This window comes from Vipera berus, assembly GCF_964194415.1.
Source record: "Vipera berus genome assembly, chromosome: 1".
NCBI lineage: Eukaryota > Metazoa > Chordata > Lepidosauria > Squamata > Viperidae > Vipera > Vipera berus.
In genome coordinates, this window is record NC_138202.1 from 268,694,441 (window position 1) to 268,714,011 (window position 19,571).

General features: G+C 39.8%; 1 protein-coding gene across 1 annotated transcript in view; it reads left to right on the plus strand.

The window, feature by feature from the left end:
• The first annotated feature begins 12,817 nt into the window (after nt 1-12,817).
• Nucleotides 12,818-19,571, plus strand: part of ARFGEF3 (ARFGEF family member 3) — a 76,831-nt gene continuing 70,077 nt past the window's right edge. The window contains exons 1-2 of the mRNA XM_081339304.1: nt 12,818-13,026; nt 15,680-15,731. Of these exons, the coding sequence (XP_081195430.1) occupies nt 12,942-13,026; nt 15,680-15,731 (137 nt within the window). The 5' untranslated portion in view covers nt 12,818-12,941. The remainder of the gene's footprint in view (nt 13,027-15,679; nt 15,732-19,571) is intronic.

A 19,571-nucleotide genomic window follows, 5' to 3' on the forward strand; every position in this document is an offset into this window, starting at 1 on the left:
GCTGGTAGTCAATGCAGCTCATGTAGCAATGTAACACACAGGCACAATGAGAAGTGCCCATTATTGTCTGCACTGCTGTATTTTGAATTGGCTGCAGCTTTCAGATGTTCTTCAAGGCAACCTCATGTAAAGCACATTGCAGTAGTCCAGTTGTGAGGTTACCCTACTGTGAGTGACTATCTGCAGGTCAAGGACAGGGTGCATTTGGAGCACAAGATGTTCCTGTATAAAGGCCAATAGATCCAGCAATAACTCAGTCCAAGAGGACCCCCAAGTTGCACACAAGTCTTGAATGAGTTGGAGAAGCCATATTCAAGACTGACGGTGGAAACATTTCCAATATTTGGGGAGGGGGGAAGTCACCAGAGCAACTCAGTCTTGTCAGGATTGAACCAAATTCTGTTTTTCCCCACCTAGACCTGAACAGCTTCCAGATGCAGGATCAATGCCCAGCATAGAGATGTAAAGCTGGGTATCTTCAGATACTGAACCAGCAGATGACCTCACCTAGCAATTTCATGTAGGGAGGGAAATGTCAATCTCTGAGCTACGTCACGAGTCACTATGGTCAATCTCTCCCTGTCAATCCCAACTGGAACCAACCACTCAGAAGGCAGGTGAACCACTAAAGCACAGTCCATGCTTCTAGTCCCTACAAGTCCAGAAGGATATCATAGTTGATGATATTGAAAACTTATCAAGGAGCACAAAAATATATTTACTACCATCCTCCCCCATTTCAGGTCCACTAGAAATCAACAGTTGTGACCAGCTGTCTCCATATCCCAGTTTGAAGCCAGTAGGAAATAGATCCAGATTATCCATTTACTCTTAAGAGCCTCTGTGACTGCTGTCCAACCATCTCTTGAAATATGTGTTCAGTCTGCACTTGCAAGATAATGAGGTGCTCTAAGAATGTGCATAATATAAATTGCTGTGGACCGAGAGGCGGAAACAAAGCTTCAATAGAATAGGTTAGAATTTGTGATAAATACCAAAATAAGCAACAGGAACAAATGCTTCCTGTTCAAAACATTAAAGGAGCAGTTCTTTTAGCAGTTAAGTTGCCGTAACATGCAAATAGGATCAACATTTTTATTAACTAAACTGATAAATCATCTGGGCAATATATTTTCATGATGTTAAAAAATATTTTTAATGGATTTTATAAATATCCAGTGTCATTTTTATATTCTAATCCAAAAAATATCTGGACCCATATCCTGCTTCACATAAAAACAAAGCAGGTTTTCAGAGAAAGCCAGGCACCAAATCTGAAGCAAAAACAAAATAATGACTGTATCGCAGAAAACATGTTTGCTGATGCATCATTTTCATGAGGTTCAGTTTTGCATAAACACGAAATAGCAGTTGAGCACACTGAGCACCACCCAATTGAACACGAGGGCTTGCTGCTTTGTTGTAGCCCGCTTGATTTACTGCTTAAGTGTACTTTTCCTCCAAAAACAAAAAAATGAACAGAGTAATTGAGAAGAAAGTGCCAAAGAAAATAGAAACTTTATTGACGGAGGAAGCTTGAAATTCTCAAGCTTGTTAAAAGAAACAACAGGACCCATGACATTGTGCATGCTGCTAGTCTAAATGATGTGATGTTATGGACTATCAGAAGAAATTGTGAGAAAATAAAAGCAAGCTTTATTTAGCAGGGTGTAGCAAAGATGCCACAAAGTCTATTACAACCAGACATAAAAAAATCTGAAAGAGAGAGAACATCCATTAAGTGTTTTGGTTAAGATCTGATGAAGAAGAGATAAGGGGCAATTTTCTCACAATAAAAGAGCAGAGGTTGGCAATATAGGAAGGAAAATGCTAAGCTTGTAAGCCGCCCTGAGTCTTCGGAGAAGGGCGGGATATAAATGGAATTAAAATAAAAAAATAAAAATAAAATAGCTGAGCCTTCTGAATGAACTTTGTAACTGCTTTGTTAAAATGTATTTATTGTGTTTAATAATATTTTTTAAATGTTTTGGGTATGAATGTGTTTTTATTCTTGAATTGTCTACCTCTAATTTTATTTTTCCACACTTTCTTAAACGTACTGCACAGCATAAGCGTTTTTTAGGAATGCAATTACTGTGCTATAGTATATGAGAACTGATGTCTTCATGGAGCAGCTTTTATAACCAAAAGGGGGGTTATTTGCATGAAATTCAATTTAGGGCAAGGCAAAACCTGTCAGTTAGCCACATTAAATTCTGAAGGAAATAACAACAGTGATCTCACTTGCAGTCTTCTTAATCACCATTAAAGGCATATCTTTGAGATATTGTTGAAGAAATCCTCCTGCTGCTTTTCTCCACAAATGTCCTATTCTTTTGAAATTTTCATTTCCAGTTGGACAAATTAATAATTGAGTTCATATAATAACCAACTGCTGCTCCAAGCACCTATAGCCATGCTGGAGAGAGAATGGCACGATCCCCGGAGGCGCATCACCAGGGATGGCATTATTTGACTTGGTGATAATGTATCTGATGTCACACCATATGCCACTTCCACAAGGCAATTTCAACTTTCCATAGGGTGGCAGGAGACATAGAAACCTCTGTCCCCTGTCTTGCCTATGGAGAAGATGCAGCTGCTACTAGTTCTATCTTGCTAGGCTGACAGTATGTTTACTCAGATGGTTACTTTCCCAGCGTTTGGATTAGTCTGACTTTGTGAGAGTCGGAGGTGATTCACCAGATACCTGAATTACATGACAGTTCTACATTAGGGATCTACGTACTTGTTTCTCTAAACAAAACAAATGAGAAACATGTATAATTTCTGAAGGGACAGGGCTGAGCTTCCAGACTGAAAGATGAGACAGTGTCAACCCTGCCTGACCTTCCGGCCTTCGCCCATCTATTAGGTTGTTTTTTCTTCAGTGCAGGAAATAAAGATGACCTTGATGAAGATGGGGAAGATTCATCGCCAAGGCAATGACGAGATAAAGACTGCCAGAAGCCCAGATGAGGGAGGGTTAAGAAAATATGTTGGACAGGCACCCCCAAAGTCACCTGAATATAAAAAAGGAAGGAAGACAATCACATTCCGACTTGCACGTTTCTGTTACTGTATAGCTAATCTTAATAAAAGTAGTTTTAGTCCTACATGGTGTCTATTTCTTGGTCTGGTCTGCCTTGTAGGGCTGGCATTCACTACCACTATTTTAGAAAATATTCTTGCTCATTTCTTCCCCACAGCCCTGCTGTATGAAAACAACAGGACTCTTACCACCTGTGGCTGACTTGCCAGTACATTAACATTAATTAATTAATTAATATATGAACTCTACTGCCACCTTGTGGCCCTTGTAGCTTTAAAAAATGCTACCAGAGAAAACAGCTTCTTTCCTCCTTTCAAAGAGTTGAAAGCAAGAGCCTAATTTATAAATTGAAAATTAAACTTGATTAACAATAAGAAAAAAGAACTTTGTTTTAACTTTAGGTAGTCACATCCAAAACCAGATTTGGGTGGCTGAAATAAGCACCGATAAAAAATCCTAAACAGCATCTTCAAAATCAATCTGTAAAATGCTATTGGAGAGACTGAATACAGATCCACCTAAAATAGAGCAAAGAAAATTATTAGTTTTATTTATACAAATACAATATACTTCAAGTACAAAATCAAGCAATTATCAGAAACAAGCAGCCATGGTCACAGAAAATAAATCATAAATCTTGTTGATACCTCCAACCCGGTAACCTTACTGACTTTGTCTAGTTGGGGCTCGGTAATACTGTAGCTGCCAGGTCCACCCACTCAGCGTGTTGTGAATGAAGATGGTCTTACTACAACTGATCTGTGGCTGAACAGCATCACCTTAAGGCCAAGCTTACCAACAATCCAACCATCAGGACTCAGGAGTGGGGCTGCCAAGACGGAAGCAGAGGATCAATAATAAATTCTTAGACTTCCTTTCCTGGAATGGTACACCCAACAGCATTTGCTTTATCTCCCTTGGTCTGTCACAACTGGAATCATGCCATCATTCCCAATTTGCCAGCCCCATTTAACTTATCGATTCACCATCATGTTTCTACATTCCCGCACTCCTCCCATCAGCAACCACACAAGCACTCACTAGCCTATTATTCACTCACACAATCTCTAGACAACTTTTTCCCAACACACCCTATAACTACCAGGTTTAGTCCTGATAAGGCTACTGAGCCAGCCATTGAGCTGGGCTAGTAGACCACCCTAAAATCTCAGTATAAGAGCCACACAGTGTAGAAACCCAATAAAATGATGGCACTTAGACTTATATACCGCTTCATAATGCTTTACAGACCTCTCTAAGCGGTATACAGAGTCAGCATATTGCCCCCAACAATCTGGGTCCTCATTTTACCAACTTCGGAAGGATGGAAGGCTGAGTCAACTTTGAGATGGTCAGGAACAAACTCCTGGCAGTGAGTAGACTTAGCCTGCAATACTGCATTCTAACTACTGTGCCACCATGGCTCCTCTTCCCTCTCCCCTTCCCTTCCCTTAGGACAGGGGTACCCAACCCCCGGTTCGTGGACCGGTACCGGGCCGCGGCATGCCAGCAACCGGTCTGCACAAACAAGCAAAGCCCTATCTGTGGGATGCAGGTAGCACACAAAACCACACATCCTTTGGTCTGTGGAAAAACCTTTCTCCACGGAACTGGTCCCTGGTGCCCAAAAAGTTGGGGGCCTCTGCCCTAGGAGCTTCCTCTTAGTTTTGAATAGTCAGAAACAATTTACTTTTCTTTGTTCTAGGCTTTGCTTAAAAAAAATCATGTTATTTATATGACGCTTATTCTTAGTTTACATATTTCCTTTTTTCTTCATAAATGCAATATACTATACTATACTATGCATTAATGTACACATCTAAATTTGTAGTGCCCTGTGCTGAAAATGCGATGATCGGTAAAAGCCTTTTTTTTCCTGTTAATGGGTTAAATTAAACCTGACAGAAATGGATGTCATTCATATAGTCATGCTTATATAATGTCAGGGTGAGGAAGGATTGAAAATAAAATCAGGATATGGAAAAGAGCACGAAAACCTCCCACTCTAATCCTTTGCCATCTAGTTGCTCCAGTCAGTCCAAGCATTTTATTCTGTTCACAACTCATCTTCAACATCAAAAAAAAATAATCCTAAAAGCAACCAAGGGGAGAGTAAGGCACAGGGCTGGGGTGGGAGTTAGAATTAAAAGACTGTACTCTGTTTTTCTTACAAAGAATTTTAAGCCAGCCAGATCTCAACTGCAAAAAATAAGAGTTTTCTGTATCTTTATTTCTGCCTTCTAAGGGTCACCCAGATTTTTTGCAGTTGATATCTGGTACTCTAAGTAGCTTAGGGAACAAGAACCAGTGGCTTTTGTTTTAAAACATAATTGCTTGATATGATTCTCTTCTAAATGAATGACAGGGAGACCTTTGAAATGGACTCAACCTGAATCTTTCCTACGCACCCTTTGTGATTCAGTGTGATTAAATGGGTGTGACTATGTTTGAGGAATCTGACCAATATTTTTAACCAGTCAGCAGCTTGCAACCGATTAAATATTACAATACTTTATCCTGAATATGATCCTGATTTTAATCAATGCTCCAACCATTTAGTCAAATTAGCTCCACCTTTAAAGCATTTGTGAGTCATGATTATTCTGTCCATAAAACTCAGAGCTGTTCCAGTTTGAACTCTGAAAGACTATGGGAACAAAACCAAATTGTATCACATTGTAGGCTGTAATTGGAAGAACGTGGAGATATGGATTACTGCAATGCACTTTACTTCCTGGTGCTTCTCTTGAAGATCACCCAGATGTTACAACTGGTCTAGAATGCAGAGGCATACCCCAGTATTGGGAGTCCCTAAAGGTCAAGGTCAAGGTTCCTCCGCACATGCGTGCTAGTTGTTTCCGACTCTAGGGGACGGTGCTCATCTCCGTTTCAAAGCTGAAGAGCCAGCGTTTGTCCGAGGACGTCTCCGTGGTCATGTGGCCGGCATGACTAGACACCAAAGGCGCACAGAACGCTGTTACCTTCCCACCGTAGTGGTCCTTATTTTTCTACTTGCATTTTTACGTGCTTTCGAACTGCTAGGTTGGCAGAATGGGAGTCCCTAGGTTTGTCCATTTTGCAGCCTCTTGCATACACTGTCTCCCAGTTTTCTGGGTGCAATTCAAGGTGCTGGTTACTACAAAGACCAGGTTATCTGCAGGACTACCTCTACCTGAGGAGATCCGTCATCCCATCAGGGAGGATAGGGTGGGCATGTTTCAGGTCTCTTCCCTAAAATATTTCCATCTTGTACACTTCGGAATTGTGGCTTTTCCACTGTAGCCTCCTCCTGAGATTCAACAGGCCCCTATCCTTCAATCTTTCTAGAGAGGACTTAAAATCTAGCTCTTCCCACAAGCGTGGGGATTGGGTGAGGCTGGGGTGGGATGAGAATCCAGGTACATTAGAAAAGTATGGCTGTGGCACCAGGTTCTCTTCATTTCATTTTTATTGTTTTAAGCCGCCCAGAGTTGTTTTTAGATGGGTGGCTGTATAAATGTTTTAAATAAAACCCATAAATAAATCAGTGCTTTGTCATGTTCTGGCCAAGAACTGTAATTACTATATAACCTTCTCCAGCACACTCCTATTTGAGGTTCTCATCTTTCTTCCACCAAGCTTACAGCTGTAGAAGGCGGCCACATGGATTAGTGTAGAACGAGATTCACCTATTGTATCATCCAGATATTCAAGAATTGCAGCCCCATCAGTTTCACCTCACTTTAAGGTTATGGTGTATAACACCCCTTCCACCTCCTGCCATTGTTACACGAGTGGCAGAATCCATGCAACTTATTTCTATTTTTTTTATTTTAATTCCATTTATATCCCGCCCTTCTCCAAAGACTCAGGGCGGCTTACAAGCTTAGCAGTAGCCTTCATTCTATGTATATGCCTGCTTATTAGGGCTTTCACACACATCCCAGCGGCATTATTACAAAGTCAGCTTAATTGCCCCCAACAATCTGGGTCCTCATTTTACCTACCTCGGAAGGATGGAAGGCTGAGTCAACCTTGAGCCTGGTGGGATGCGAACCTGCACTAACAGCTGGTGTTACTTAAGGAGGCATTAGCCCACTGCTCCACCAAGGCTCTATTGAAAGGCATCTGCTACAGTAGGGAAAAGAATTCAGACCTCGGTCGATAGAGATGCTCTGAACCAGCCAGGCAGCCTCGTCTCTCAAAAAAAAACCACCTGAGCAACTGCCCGCTGAACTTTTATTCACCTCCTCTTTCTGAATACCAAATACAACATTACATAAACCCCATCAATCTCAAAAAATAGGATACATAGTGATAATTGGATACATAGTGAGAACTACTCAGGTGCCTATGAGATCATTACAAAAACAAGATACGAAAAGATATATGTGAAGGATGGAAGGCTGAGTCAACCTTGAGCCTGGTGGGATGCGAACCTGCACTAACAGCTGGTGTTACTTAAGGAGGCATTAGCCCACTGCTCCACCAAGGCTCTATTGAAAGGCATCTGCTACAGTAGGGAAAAGAATTCAGACCTCGGTCGATAGAGATGCTCTGAACCAGCCAGGCAGCCTCGTCTCTCAAAAAAAAACCACCTGAGCAACTGCCCGCTGAACTTTTATTCACCTCCTCTTTCTGAATACCAAATACAACATTACATAAACCCCATCAATCTCAAAAAATAGGATATATAGTGATAATTGGATACATAGTGAGAACTACTCAGGTGCCTATGAGATCATTACAAAAACAAGATACGAAAAGATATATGTGAAGGATGGAAGGCTGAGTCAACCTTGAGCCTGGTGGGATGCGAACCTGCACTAACAGCTGGTGTTACTTAAGGAGGCATTAGCCCACTGCTCCACCAAGGCTCTATTGAAAGGCATCTGCTACAGTAGGGAAAAGAATTCAGACCTCGGTCGATAGAGATGCTCTGAACCAGCCAGGCAGCCTCGTCTCTCAAAAAAAAACCACCTGAGCAACTGCCCGCTGAACTTTTATTCACCTCCTCTTTCTGAATACCAAATACAACATTACATAAACCCCATCAATCTCAAAAAATAGGATACATAGTGATAATTGGATACATAGTGAGAACTACTCAGGTGCCTATGAGATCATTACAAAAACAAGATACTAAAAGATATATGTGAAAGCTTTATCATAGCGTTTCCCACATGCCATCCTGTGCGAACCAGGAGAGTGTGCTCATCACTGTAATTCACGTAGAGGCCGATAAGAAACGTTTGGGAAAGCTGAAGGTTGAGAGGCCAAAAAATGGCCGTTCCCACAGCTACGTCATGTCCATGCTAATCAGATGATCATAATAGGACATTCTTGAATTTTCACATGCCTGCCTTCAGTTAGATTTTCCCCTTCTATACCAGCAAACAAAAATATTCCTTAAACACCAAACATCTGGAAGATATCCACAGTTTAAAAACACTGGGCTGGGCAACCAAGGAAGTGCAGTAAATGTCTCCAGCAATGTCAAAGCTACTTGTTTAATTCTTCAGTGTAGATGTTTTCCTGGCAAAACTCTGATGCCTCATAAGGAAGAGGAGACTTCAAGAGGTAGCAATTTTTTGGGTTTCCCTGTAACATGCAGAAGAGGAACAGAGTCTTTGACTTCTCACCTGTATGACTGCACTCACTTAGCTTCATTTCCTTATTGCCTTTCGTTATCCATCCCCCCCCCGCCCCGTCCCCCATTCAATCATGTCTGGCCGTTGGAGAATTCTTGGACAAGTCTCTGCAATTTTCTTGGTGAGGTTGTTGTTTTTTTCCAGATGTATTGCATGATTCATTCCTTTACAATAAAACTGACTAGCTTTTATATAGTAATTTGTCTTTTTATCTAATTACACTAATTGCATCTTCACTATCCTATGTCTACATTGCTAAAAAATTGAATAAATATCTATGTTTAACCACTAGAGGGCAGAAGATACAAATATGAGGGAAAGGGGTGTGTGTTAAATGCTGAATTATTTTAGGAGGTACACCTGAGCAATATTCTTACATGTTGTGAAAATGGTTTATTCCTACTATTTGATAAAATAGTTCTTGATAGATAAACACCTTAGAGAATGCATGTGTCCTAAATAAATAAAGTTGGAAAAGACGTATTTTTCCCCAGTTGTTTTCCTTTTCAGAATCACAATTATAAACAACTGAGTCATTAAAATTACTTATTGAAATATGATAGGAAGTATTTATCCAAATGATATGGGTTGCCTGTAAGAAGTGTAGGTGCTCAGAAGTTTGGAGAATGTTCTTGCAGGCATTTGATCATTCACAAAAGTTAAAACAGATTTAAATTATAACAAATGGCATATGAGCCATAGTACGATATGACTGCAAAGAAGATAATGAAATTTTGGGCCACATCAACAGAAATATAATTTCCAAATCATGAGAAATAAAACGTTCTACTTGAATCTGCTTTGGTTCAGCCGCATCTTGATTGTTGTGACCAATAGTCCCTTTTATTCAGAGAAATTAGAATAAGTATACAGAAAGGCAATAGAGCTGCTCAAAGATCTATGGGGATAATTTATTTTAAGAAAAGATGACTAAGAGATATTTATTTTATATCTTGCTTTTATTATTTTTTAAATAAATAACTCAATGTGGCAAACATACTCAATATTGCTAAGCACATTTGATTTGTGCTTAGATTGTAAGCCGCCCTGAGTCTTCGGAGAAGGGCGGGATATAAATGGGATTAAAATAATAATAAAAAAAATACGCCTTACTCTTCCTATTTACGGTACCCCAAAACGTCAAACACTCTGTGATGTGAGTTGGGCTGAGAGAGGGAAGTGGCTGATCCAGTGTCACCCAGCTGGTTTTTCATAGCTAGAGTGGGATTAGAATTTACAGACTCCTGATTTCTAGCCTGGTGCCGTAACCATTTGATCAAACTGGCTCTAAGTAGCATTTAGTATTATCAAATTTGTTTTGAATTTGAATTATCAATCTGAAATCAAATATTACTGTCCAAGCAACCGGAAGTACATCACACAGAACAAGGTCAAGGTTGTTCTCTCTCTCATTCCAGATTGCAGGAGACAGAACAATGGACTTAAGTTACAGGAAAACAGATTCTGATGGAATGTTAGTGGGGGCAATCCTAACAATAAGAGCTGTTTGACAATGGAAGCAATTATCCCAGAGAGCTTTTCATTCATTTTCAGAGCTTCTTTTCATTAGAAGTATTCAAGGAGAAGCTAGATCACCATCTGTCTGGGATGCATTAATTTGATTCCTGTGCTGAACAGAAGAGTTGACCCAATGGCCTTTTAAATCTATCTGAATCTATGATGCTATTATGGGCAATACTGTAAATGCAACCACTGTGAAATTTAATATTTCATCTGCTTGGCTATTTTTGTGCAGGACTTCATAAATAGCACATACCGGTATTTATCATTTAAATCGATTTAAATAAATCAATGGGAGGTTCAATTCAGAAATTGTACTTTTTATATAGCACACAATCAAACGAAGGAATTAATTACCTCAAGAAATAGCAATGGACATCATAATCTTATTGCCTTTTTAAGGGCTTGGCTTGAATACATTTATTTGGGATGAGCCTTATTGAAGTCAGTGGGAACATACACAAGACTTTGAAAATGAATGGTGAATAAATCATTTATTAATGAAGGAAGGAAAATTGCCAATTTTGAGGTACCTCTGATTACTTGATCTTCAAACTATATTTAGGATATCCAGCTTCTTAGCTACCCAAAGGTCATTTCTTTGGTTTGATTCTTGTATGGTTATTATATTTCATATAAAACGTTAGTATTATTGTCAGCATATGTATATCTAATATGGAAAACTATTGTTTCTCATGTTGCCCAGTATATTCATAATTTCATACATTCATAATTTCAATAATATTTAGGATATCCAGCTTCTTAGCTACCTAAAGGCCAGCTCTTTGGTTTGATTCTTGTAAGGTTATTTATATTTTATATAAAATGTTAGTAGATATTGGTATATATATATATATATATATATATATATATATATATATATATATATATATATATATATGAGAACTGTTGTTTACCATGTTGCTCAGTAGCATGAAATTATCAAATAAACCATTCAGATGGGCAGAATGGAGTTTTGAAGGTGGCAATGCTAAAATGGACCCATGAAATTAGGCTGCTTCTGATCAACTGCTGTCAATTTGTTTCAGCTATTAAAAACACAAAGCTGTACATACCTATTCAGAAATTCATTAACTCTGATTCTGTCTTTTTGAGTACGGGATACAGGACCTGTATATTGTTAAAGGGTTACAGCAAAAATCACAGTTAGAACCATTCCCTCAGTGGTGGATTAGAATGGCCAAACATTCTGACACATAGTAAAAAATTCTTACCTGTTTTAATAATGAGCCAATAATCATATTAGCCCAGAATATCCAGCTCAGCTTTGCTAATAGACTGTGGCCACCCCTATTCTTCAGGAAGCCTCATATTCTTGCATGCTTAAGCTCTACTTGGTAGACTTCAGTGTAGGTCTGATTAAATTTGGAGGTTGTATCCACTGTGTTGAGTACTGATCATCAGCAAATCTCTCTCAATAAACAAAGATTTATTCACTATATTTCAGTAGTTCCACTGAAGCAGAAGCAGATGTAGGGCCTGGCTGCTCCCTCCCCTTTGAAGAAATCACAGATGGCTGGATTTGCTCAACTGCATGATTTACAAAAAGGCCAACACTGGGTATGAAAAGCTCATTAAGCCAAAACAGTGAGATATGTGAATCAGACCAATATTTTTCCTCCTACTTACTTTCCGTACACTATAAATGTCTAAAAAGTGTCTGTTTCATCTGAGGAAAAACATATCATTGAATACTGAGAATGTATGGGGAGCAGTTGGAGAATACAACTAGAAGAACTGGGTCTTACTTGTAGTTACGTTCTATGATTCTGTATGGTTCCAGGTAATATTCTTTGCATACTGTATTCCTACATTGGGCAACAGATTAACTCTTAGAGGCTCATCCAACCTTTCCATATTATGGTTCAGGGTATGAGGTGGCAATCATACAATAGCATTCTTTTTTATTGCATGGACCTGTTTGAACCTCCCTTCTATTTCTTTTCCTCTCTTCCACTCTCAAAAATCTGTTTATTCAACAAATGGGTTTATTACCAATCAACTGGTCCTCCCCAATTAAACAATTGCTTAAAACTACCCATTGCAGTTTGGCAAGCTTTCCTATTATAGCAGGATAATTTTAGATTATGATCTAATTCTGTTGGTTCTCTCCGTTTAGCGCCAAGTATATTCCTAGGCACGTCAGCATGCACCCTGGGAATAACCCACCATTGCATTGCCAGAATGAGAGAAAGGGGGATTTCTGCTGCAGTTATTTTAGGTCCGTGAGGCTCCTTTTATTCTGAGCCGACAGCAATTCACCATTAACGCTTTTCACATTAGGGGATGTGAATGATGTCTGCATTAGAGAGGACTATAGCAAGTCTGATTCAGCCAGCACCGTAAGCCACAGTTTGCTAAATAAAACCGAACGGCTGGGTTCCCACGTAAGCAAAGCAGACGCCGGCTTCCCGGTCCTGCCCCTTCGGCCACCTGTCCGCCCCGCCCTCCCGCGGGGGGGCGCTGTGGCTTGGAGGCCTGGGCCGCCAACCGCAGGCAGCTGCTGCCGTCACGGCCTGCCCTCTGCCGGGCGAGGAGGGGCAGGAGCGCGCCGAGTGACGTGTCCCCCATCCCGGAGCTTAGCATGATTCATCAGCAGCTGCCGCTAAGATGCTGCGCGCAGCCCCGGTGTAGCGCTTGAGCGCCGACCCTGTCGCCGCACCCCCGGCCCGGAGACTTCCCTTCCCTTTCGGGCGCCGCGGGAAAAGGCAGGCAAGATGGAAGAAATCCTAAGGAAGCTGCAGAAGGAAGCGTCGGGGAGCAAATACAAGGCGATCAAGGAGAGTTGCACCTGGGCCAGCGGTAAGGAAGCGAGAGGCACCTTCCTTCCTTCTTCCTCTTCCTCTTCCTCCTCCTCCTCCTCCTCCCTCGCGCCAGAAAAGGAAAGCCGACGCCGACCCGCTCTGCCTGGGCTGCCTTTTTTGATGCCTCGACGCGCGAGCTGCATCTTCTTCCCCCGTTATCACCCAACCTGCCTTTAAAAAGCTGGGGCTGGAGAGGGGTTTGGTTGTGTGCCCGTTTGTGAATGGGCTTTTGCGTCGGATCCATCCTCGGCAGTCGATCTCTTAACTCCGCGGATCGAGGGACCCCTTTGCCCGTCTTCCTCTCCTGGCGAGATGGGTCCCCTCCGCCCACACCTCCGCTGTATTTACTCCGGTACATTTTAACACTCACCTCTCTCCGGCTGCAGTCATTTCCCGTGTACTCGCGATTGTGTGAAGGTTTATTCCTTTTTAGCTCTTTTTAAAACTCTTTATTCTAAAGCTGGTTTTTGTTGTTGTTGTTGTTGTTTTGATCCCTTAGAGTCAGTTGTTACTTCTAGTATTCTGGGCAACAATTTTGTCACCCAGTCGTTTCCCTGCTTAAGGCAGGGTTAGAACTTGGGTGCCCCTGCTCCTAGTGCATGGTTGAAACCAGGAGTCTTCAAACTTGGCCCTGTTATGACTTGTGGACTTCAACGCTGGTTGAGGAATTCTGGGAGTTGAAGTCCACAAGTCATAAAAGGGCCAAGTTTGAAGAGCCCTGGTTTAAACCATTAGGCCAAACTGGCTGTGCTCCTAAGGTGCAGAAGTTATAAAGCGCCCATAGGAAAATGATAAAAACAGAAAAGTGCTACAAGTTGTCCTCAACTTATGACCACAGTTGGGACAGGAAAATTCATCACTAAGCAACCAATCACATGATTGCACCCAATCATTTCTGCCATGGTTGTTAAGTGAGACATCACGACTGTTTCTTGTGACTTTCCCTGCTGGCTTAATCATTGACTGTGTTGGTCCAAAGCCAACTGGGAAGGTCACAAATGGCCATCATGGGACCCCAGGAAGCTGATATCTTGGTAAAATTCAAGCCAGTTGCCAAGAACCTGGTTTGCAGTCAGATGACCAGGGTGATGCTGTCGTGGCTGTAAGCGTGAGGATCGGTCGTAAGTCACTTTTTTCCAGCACTATCATAACTGTGATGGCCATAAATTTGAGGATTATCTATACGTTGATTTAATTTAGCCAATCATAAGTGTTGAGGTACTCAAGAGTATCTATGCATTCTCCCTTGGAAGAATTGGTTTTCTGATGAAAGAACTATCCTAGATGACTTGTTGAAAGCAACCTTTATAATACAAAGGTTGTCCAAGATCCTATTAACAATTGGCATCTGGCAGCAGACCTGCCTGGCAAACAGTCAGCCATTGTCTTCCAGCTGTAGCAACATACTGTATATTTTTGTTTCTCCTTTAATGAGACGTATGCTTAATCTATTGCTATACACACACACACACCCCTTTGGGATTGTTCATTTTTAATCCATTTTTCCGGATTTGGTGATCTCTAAGTGACACTTTACAATAAACCATATCTGCAGGTAATGAATATTAAAAAGGAAAATGGCAACATAATAGATTAGGATTATAAAGTTGCTGGCTTAATCTCCTGTGGGGGCCTAGCAATTTAGTAAGTCTGCCAACAGCTTTAAGCTATTTCACGATGGTGTCTGCAGGGAGGAAATTAAAATGTCAAGATGTAATCAAAGTCCTGTCCCCTTTTAACATGTGTTTTACATACTTACACACAGACCTCTACTGCCTGCAACTTGCTACAGAAGACATTCTGATTAGAAAATGATCAAACAAGATATTACAATATAGGTTAAAGAAAAATGTACCCTCCTCCCCACCTTTTTATCAATATATGCTTTCTTGAGTGATGACATACATTTAGTATACTATATAAATGTGCATGTTGTTCTATGCTAGGCTGCGTCACTATTTTTATAACTTTAAATGGTCGATAGTTTTGACTTTGCTACTCATATATAGAGCAATAGTCTTTTTAAAGTGTTCCTTGAAATATATTTAAGATGTTTACACTGTTGGGGTTTTAAAACAAAAGTATCCTTGCATCAATTTGTGGTAAAATAATGCACATTTTTTTTATTCAAAGCTAGGAATGGGGTTATCTATAGATGGATTATTTTGTTTTCACTTACCATTCAGAGAAAAATAGGGTAGGCAGGGTTTTTAGTCCAGATTAAATTAGTATTTGTAAAATCTACTAATTCAAACAATAAAAAGTAACCATTATTTATTTTAAGATTTGAGTTTGTTACATAAATTAACCAACAATTCATGTGCATTTACTTACATACACATACAGTAATAAGCTCATTTAGAAATTAGGAAATGGTGTCATTTAAGCTAAAAAGACAAGATTCGAGATATTGTACCATATGGAAAGGGAAAAGGTCCTTTTAATTTAGTTCTGAACTAAATTAAATACCTGCCCATGTCAATCCACATATATGTGCACTTGCGGTGTACAACTTGAACAATTTTAATCTGGGATAATCCTAATTGAGCAAAATGGGATTTCAAATTGCATAAGACTGTATGTAATGATGAATGTTTTCAGTTCCATGCTGGATGCTTTTTGAAATAATTCCTTCTTTATTTTCTTCCCAGAAACATTAGAATCTTTAGATGCTACTACCAAGATCCCTCCTTATCAGTTAAGGTAGGAAATACATTTTTTTTATTCTTCGGTTATGAGTGACATTTGAAATGAAAGCGTAAAAGTCCTTTCTGCTTTACATTTGCTGACTCCTGAAGCCAGTGTAACACTCTATGAACCAAAGATGTAAGCAAGCTGACCCATTGATCAAGTTTTCCATTTTCCTACATGGTTATGTATTTGTGGTTCTGAGATGCGCAAGAATGTTTGGGTATATAGACTGCTTGAAATATGATGGGAAATATTGTGTTTGTAGCTGCCAGGGTACTCTCTTCCTCAAATTCTGTAAAACCTCAGCCCCCAAAATCAACACCACATCTGTTGTAATAGGGGAAGGATAAAAGAAATGAAGATATGAACTTAAAAGCTTTTGGAGTACCCTTGTGAAGTGCATTTCAGTGCTATCCCAATTAATGCTGCCATTGTCAATTCACATTGTTATCGCTTGTTTTGGTAATAGTAATTCCATAATCAGAGAAGGACAATTCTGCAAAATCTCCATGGTCCAAAGCTTGTGAAACCCTGAAAGCCACAAAATACGTAAAGAAATGGAAATGGGCAAAATTAAAAGCTCAGAAAAGATCATAAATTATGCCTTTCTTTCTAATAAATTGTTTGAAGATAGACACCAATTTTGTACTGCATGCCCCATTCCTGCTTAGGAAGGTGTGACTTGCTTAATATATTGTTTAATCATAGTGTGTGTAATGAACCACCGTTGGCAGGCTTATTCATAAACCATAGCTGGGTTCATACAACATATTAAGCCATAAACAAAGCAATAGTGTTATTGTTAAAGATGATAATAGTGTTATAGACAATGATTCATGATGCATGAACTTAGATAATGTGCAAGCTTGGGGAAATATTAAAATATTAGGTAATAACAGTGGCAGGATTAAAGACTATGGAAGCAGTGGAGCAAATATTACAGATCTGACATGAAGTTCTAAATATATTTTTGTCTTTGGGTCCATAGCTTTGACATATTTCTGATGGTTAGAAGACCTTGGGTTATGGAGAATATCACAAAAGATATCTTCATGCTATCTTTCTTTATTATTTCCTATTTGCTTGCTGGCAGAACTGTTCTCTGGATCTACAACAGAATTAAATGCTGTCCTGCTATTTTGTTAAAAGTCCAGCTCAAGTGGGTACTTATTAGCATTTATGGAAGATGAAGTGCAACTTATATAAATAGATGGATGGATTGATGGATGGATGGATGGATGGATGGATGGATAGATAGATAGATAGATAGATAGATAGATAGATAGATAGATAGATAGATAGATAATTTCTGTTTCATTGTGTCCTATTCTTAGACGCTCACTGGACAGTCCCTGCTGTTTTCTTGGTAAGGTTTGCCATTGTCTCCTTCTAGAGCTGAGAGAAACTGACTGGCCCAAGGTCACCTAGCTGGCTTTGTGCCTAAGGCAGGAATAGAATACAGAGTCTCCCAGTTTCTAGCCTGGAGTCTTAACCACTACCTCAAATTGGCTCTCTACATAGGTGAATATATTACCAGTATTAAAACAGAACCAAGGAAGAGCTTCCTTCATAACTGGTAATAATTTCTAAGTCATTTGAAATTTCCCTCTTTAGGAAGTATTGTGCCCATAAAAATAACCCATTTTTTAATGAGCGCAGAACTGGCTTCAAGATTTCTTATCTTCTGTATGAGGTTTTTTTCCTGACCTTTTAACTGTGGCCTTAATAGATGAAAAAGAAGAAGAAAAATCTGAATCTTTCTCTATCACATCATCATAACATGGTGAATTAGTCTTAAAATTGTTAGCCACGTGCCATTTGTTCCCTCACATTATGAAAGAAATCGTGTTCTGAAAAGCTGTGTCATTGCCTTTAGCTTTGGACAACGTTTTCTAGCACTGTAGTTCTAGATTACCTAGGTTTGGGTTTGGTTTTTTTTTTTAAAAAAAAAGAATGTCAATGATTGCTTTTGCTGTGGTTTCCATCTTCAGGTTTTATTGTACAATAAAGGCTAAATCCAGAACTACCTTTTTTGCTCTAGTAAGTAGGGTAGGCAATTTTGAAGGTTGTCTGAGCTTTTACAGAAGGGGGTGAAAGCCATGGGAGTTGCATGCAACTTTTGTAAAATGGTTCAGGTTGTTAAAAAATATGAAGACAATTTGGTTTCCTTCCTTCACTTTTAGTTTTCTAAAAGTTTTTCGTCTTGGATTTCTGCCAGAATTGTGCATCTAGAAGTGCTTTTTCCCACCTCCTTATTTCATGCATCACCAACGGCTTCCAGTTAATTGCTTTAACATTTAATGTCTTTGATAGCCTTCCATGAAACTATTTCTTTTGCTAACTTTGTTTCAGTTTCTACTTTCTACTTTTTTAAATTCAAATACTTTAAATGGTCTGAAGCGTTAAGTAATCTGAGTTGAGGTAATCTGACTAGTTCAGACAATCCATTGCATAGTGTTTATCAGGCTTATACCTCTCTCTTCCTTAAAAAACTCAAGGGATGCTTTATGTACGGTCACTCACGCGCTCGTGACCTCTCGTCTGGACTACTGCAACGCTCTCTACATGGGGCTGCCCTTGAGGACCACTCGGAGGCTCCAACTGGTACAGAATGCAGCCGCGAGAGTTGTGTTGGGAGTCTCCCGATACTCCCATGTTACACCTCTGCTCCGTGAGCTGCATTGGTTACCAGTTGTCTTCCGGGTGAGATTCAAGGTACTGGTAATGGTGTTTAAGGTCCTACATGGCAGGGGTCCGGAGTACCTTAAGGAGCACCTGCTGCCGGCATCAACTTCCCTCTGCCCTATGCGCTCCCACAGAGAGGGCCTCCTCAGGGTGCCACCGATCAGAGAATGTTGATTGGTGGCTCCCAGGGGGAGGTCCTTCTCTGTGGGCGCCCCGGAGCTATGGAATCGGTTGCCGGTTGAGCTCCGGATGGCGCCCGACCTTCGCTCCTTCCATCGCGATCTGAAGACATTCTTATTTGAACAAGCCGGCCTGGCCTGAAGGGGGATGGGTTGGGTTTTTATCTCATTTTTAATAATTGTATTTATTGTTTTTAGCTGGGCATATGTTTAATTTTCTTTTAACTTTTGTATTTTTGTATTTTTTATATATCTGCCCTGTTCACCGCCCTGAGTCCTTCGGGAGAAGGGCGGTATATAAATAAAATTATTATTATTATTATTATTATTATTATTATTATTATTATTATTATTATTATTATTATTATTATTATTATTATTATTATTATTATTATTATTATTATTATTATTCTCTCTTCCCCATTTTTCTCCTAGCAGCAATTTTGTGATGTAGGTTGTGCTAAGAAAAAGCATCTAGCCGAAAGTCACCTATGAGCATCCATGGCTAAGCGTAGAGTAGAACCTGAGTTTCCTTGGTCCTAGTATGTATAGCCACAATGATAAATAAGATGCTTATTCCATAAGAAGAATGAAATAATAGTTAAGTGTTTTGAAGACATAGCAACAACTGAATTTTATTCAAAGAAATGGAGATTTCCAAAGATGTTCTTAGACTAGTATTCTGTGTGGGCTGGGATTTTAGAAATTTCATGCTATAATTCATTTGTCTGTTTTACAGTTCCCAAGCCCTTTTGTTTGGTTTAGTTTTATATTCTCCATTGCACTGTTAAAAAACAGACTCTAGCATTTTGAAGCTAGTTGAACCATCTGATGGGTCAAATTGTAGAATGAAGAGATTAGGGATAAAACTTGAGGTGATAAGGGCAAGAAGTACCTAATTGGTATTTAATGTTGCTAAATGCTGTGCTGGGAATAAAGAAGGTCCCATAACATTAATCAGAGTTTTGGCTAAATACTCTTCTTGAGA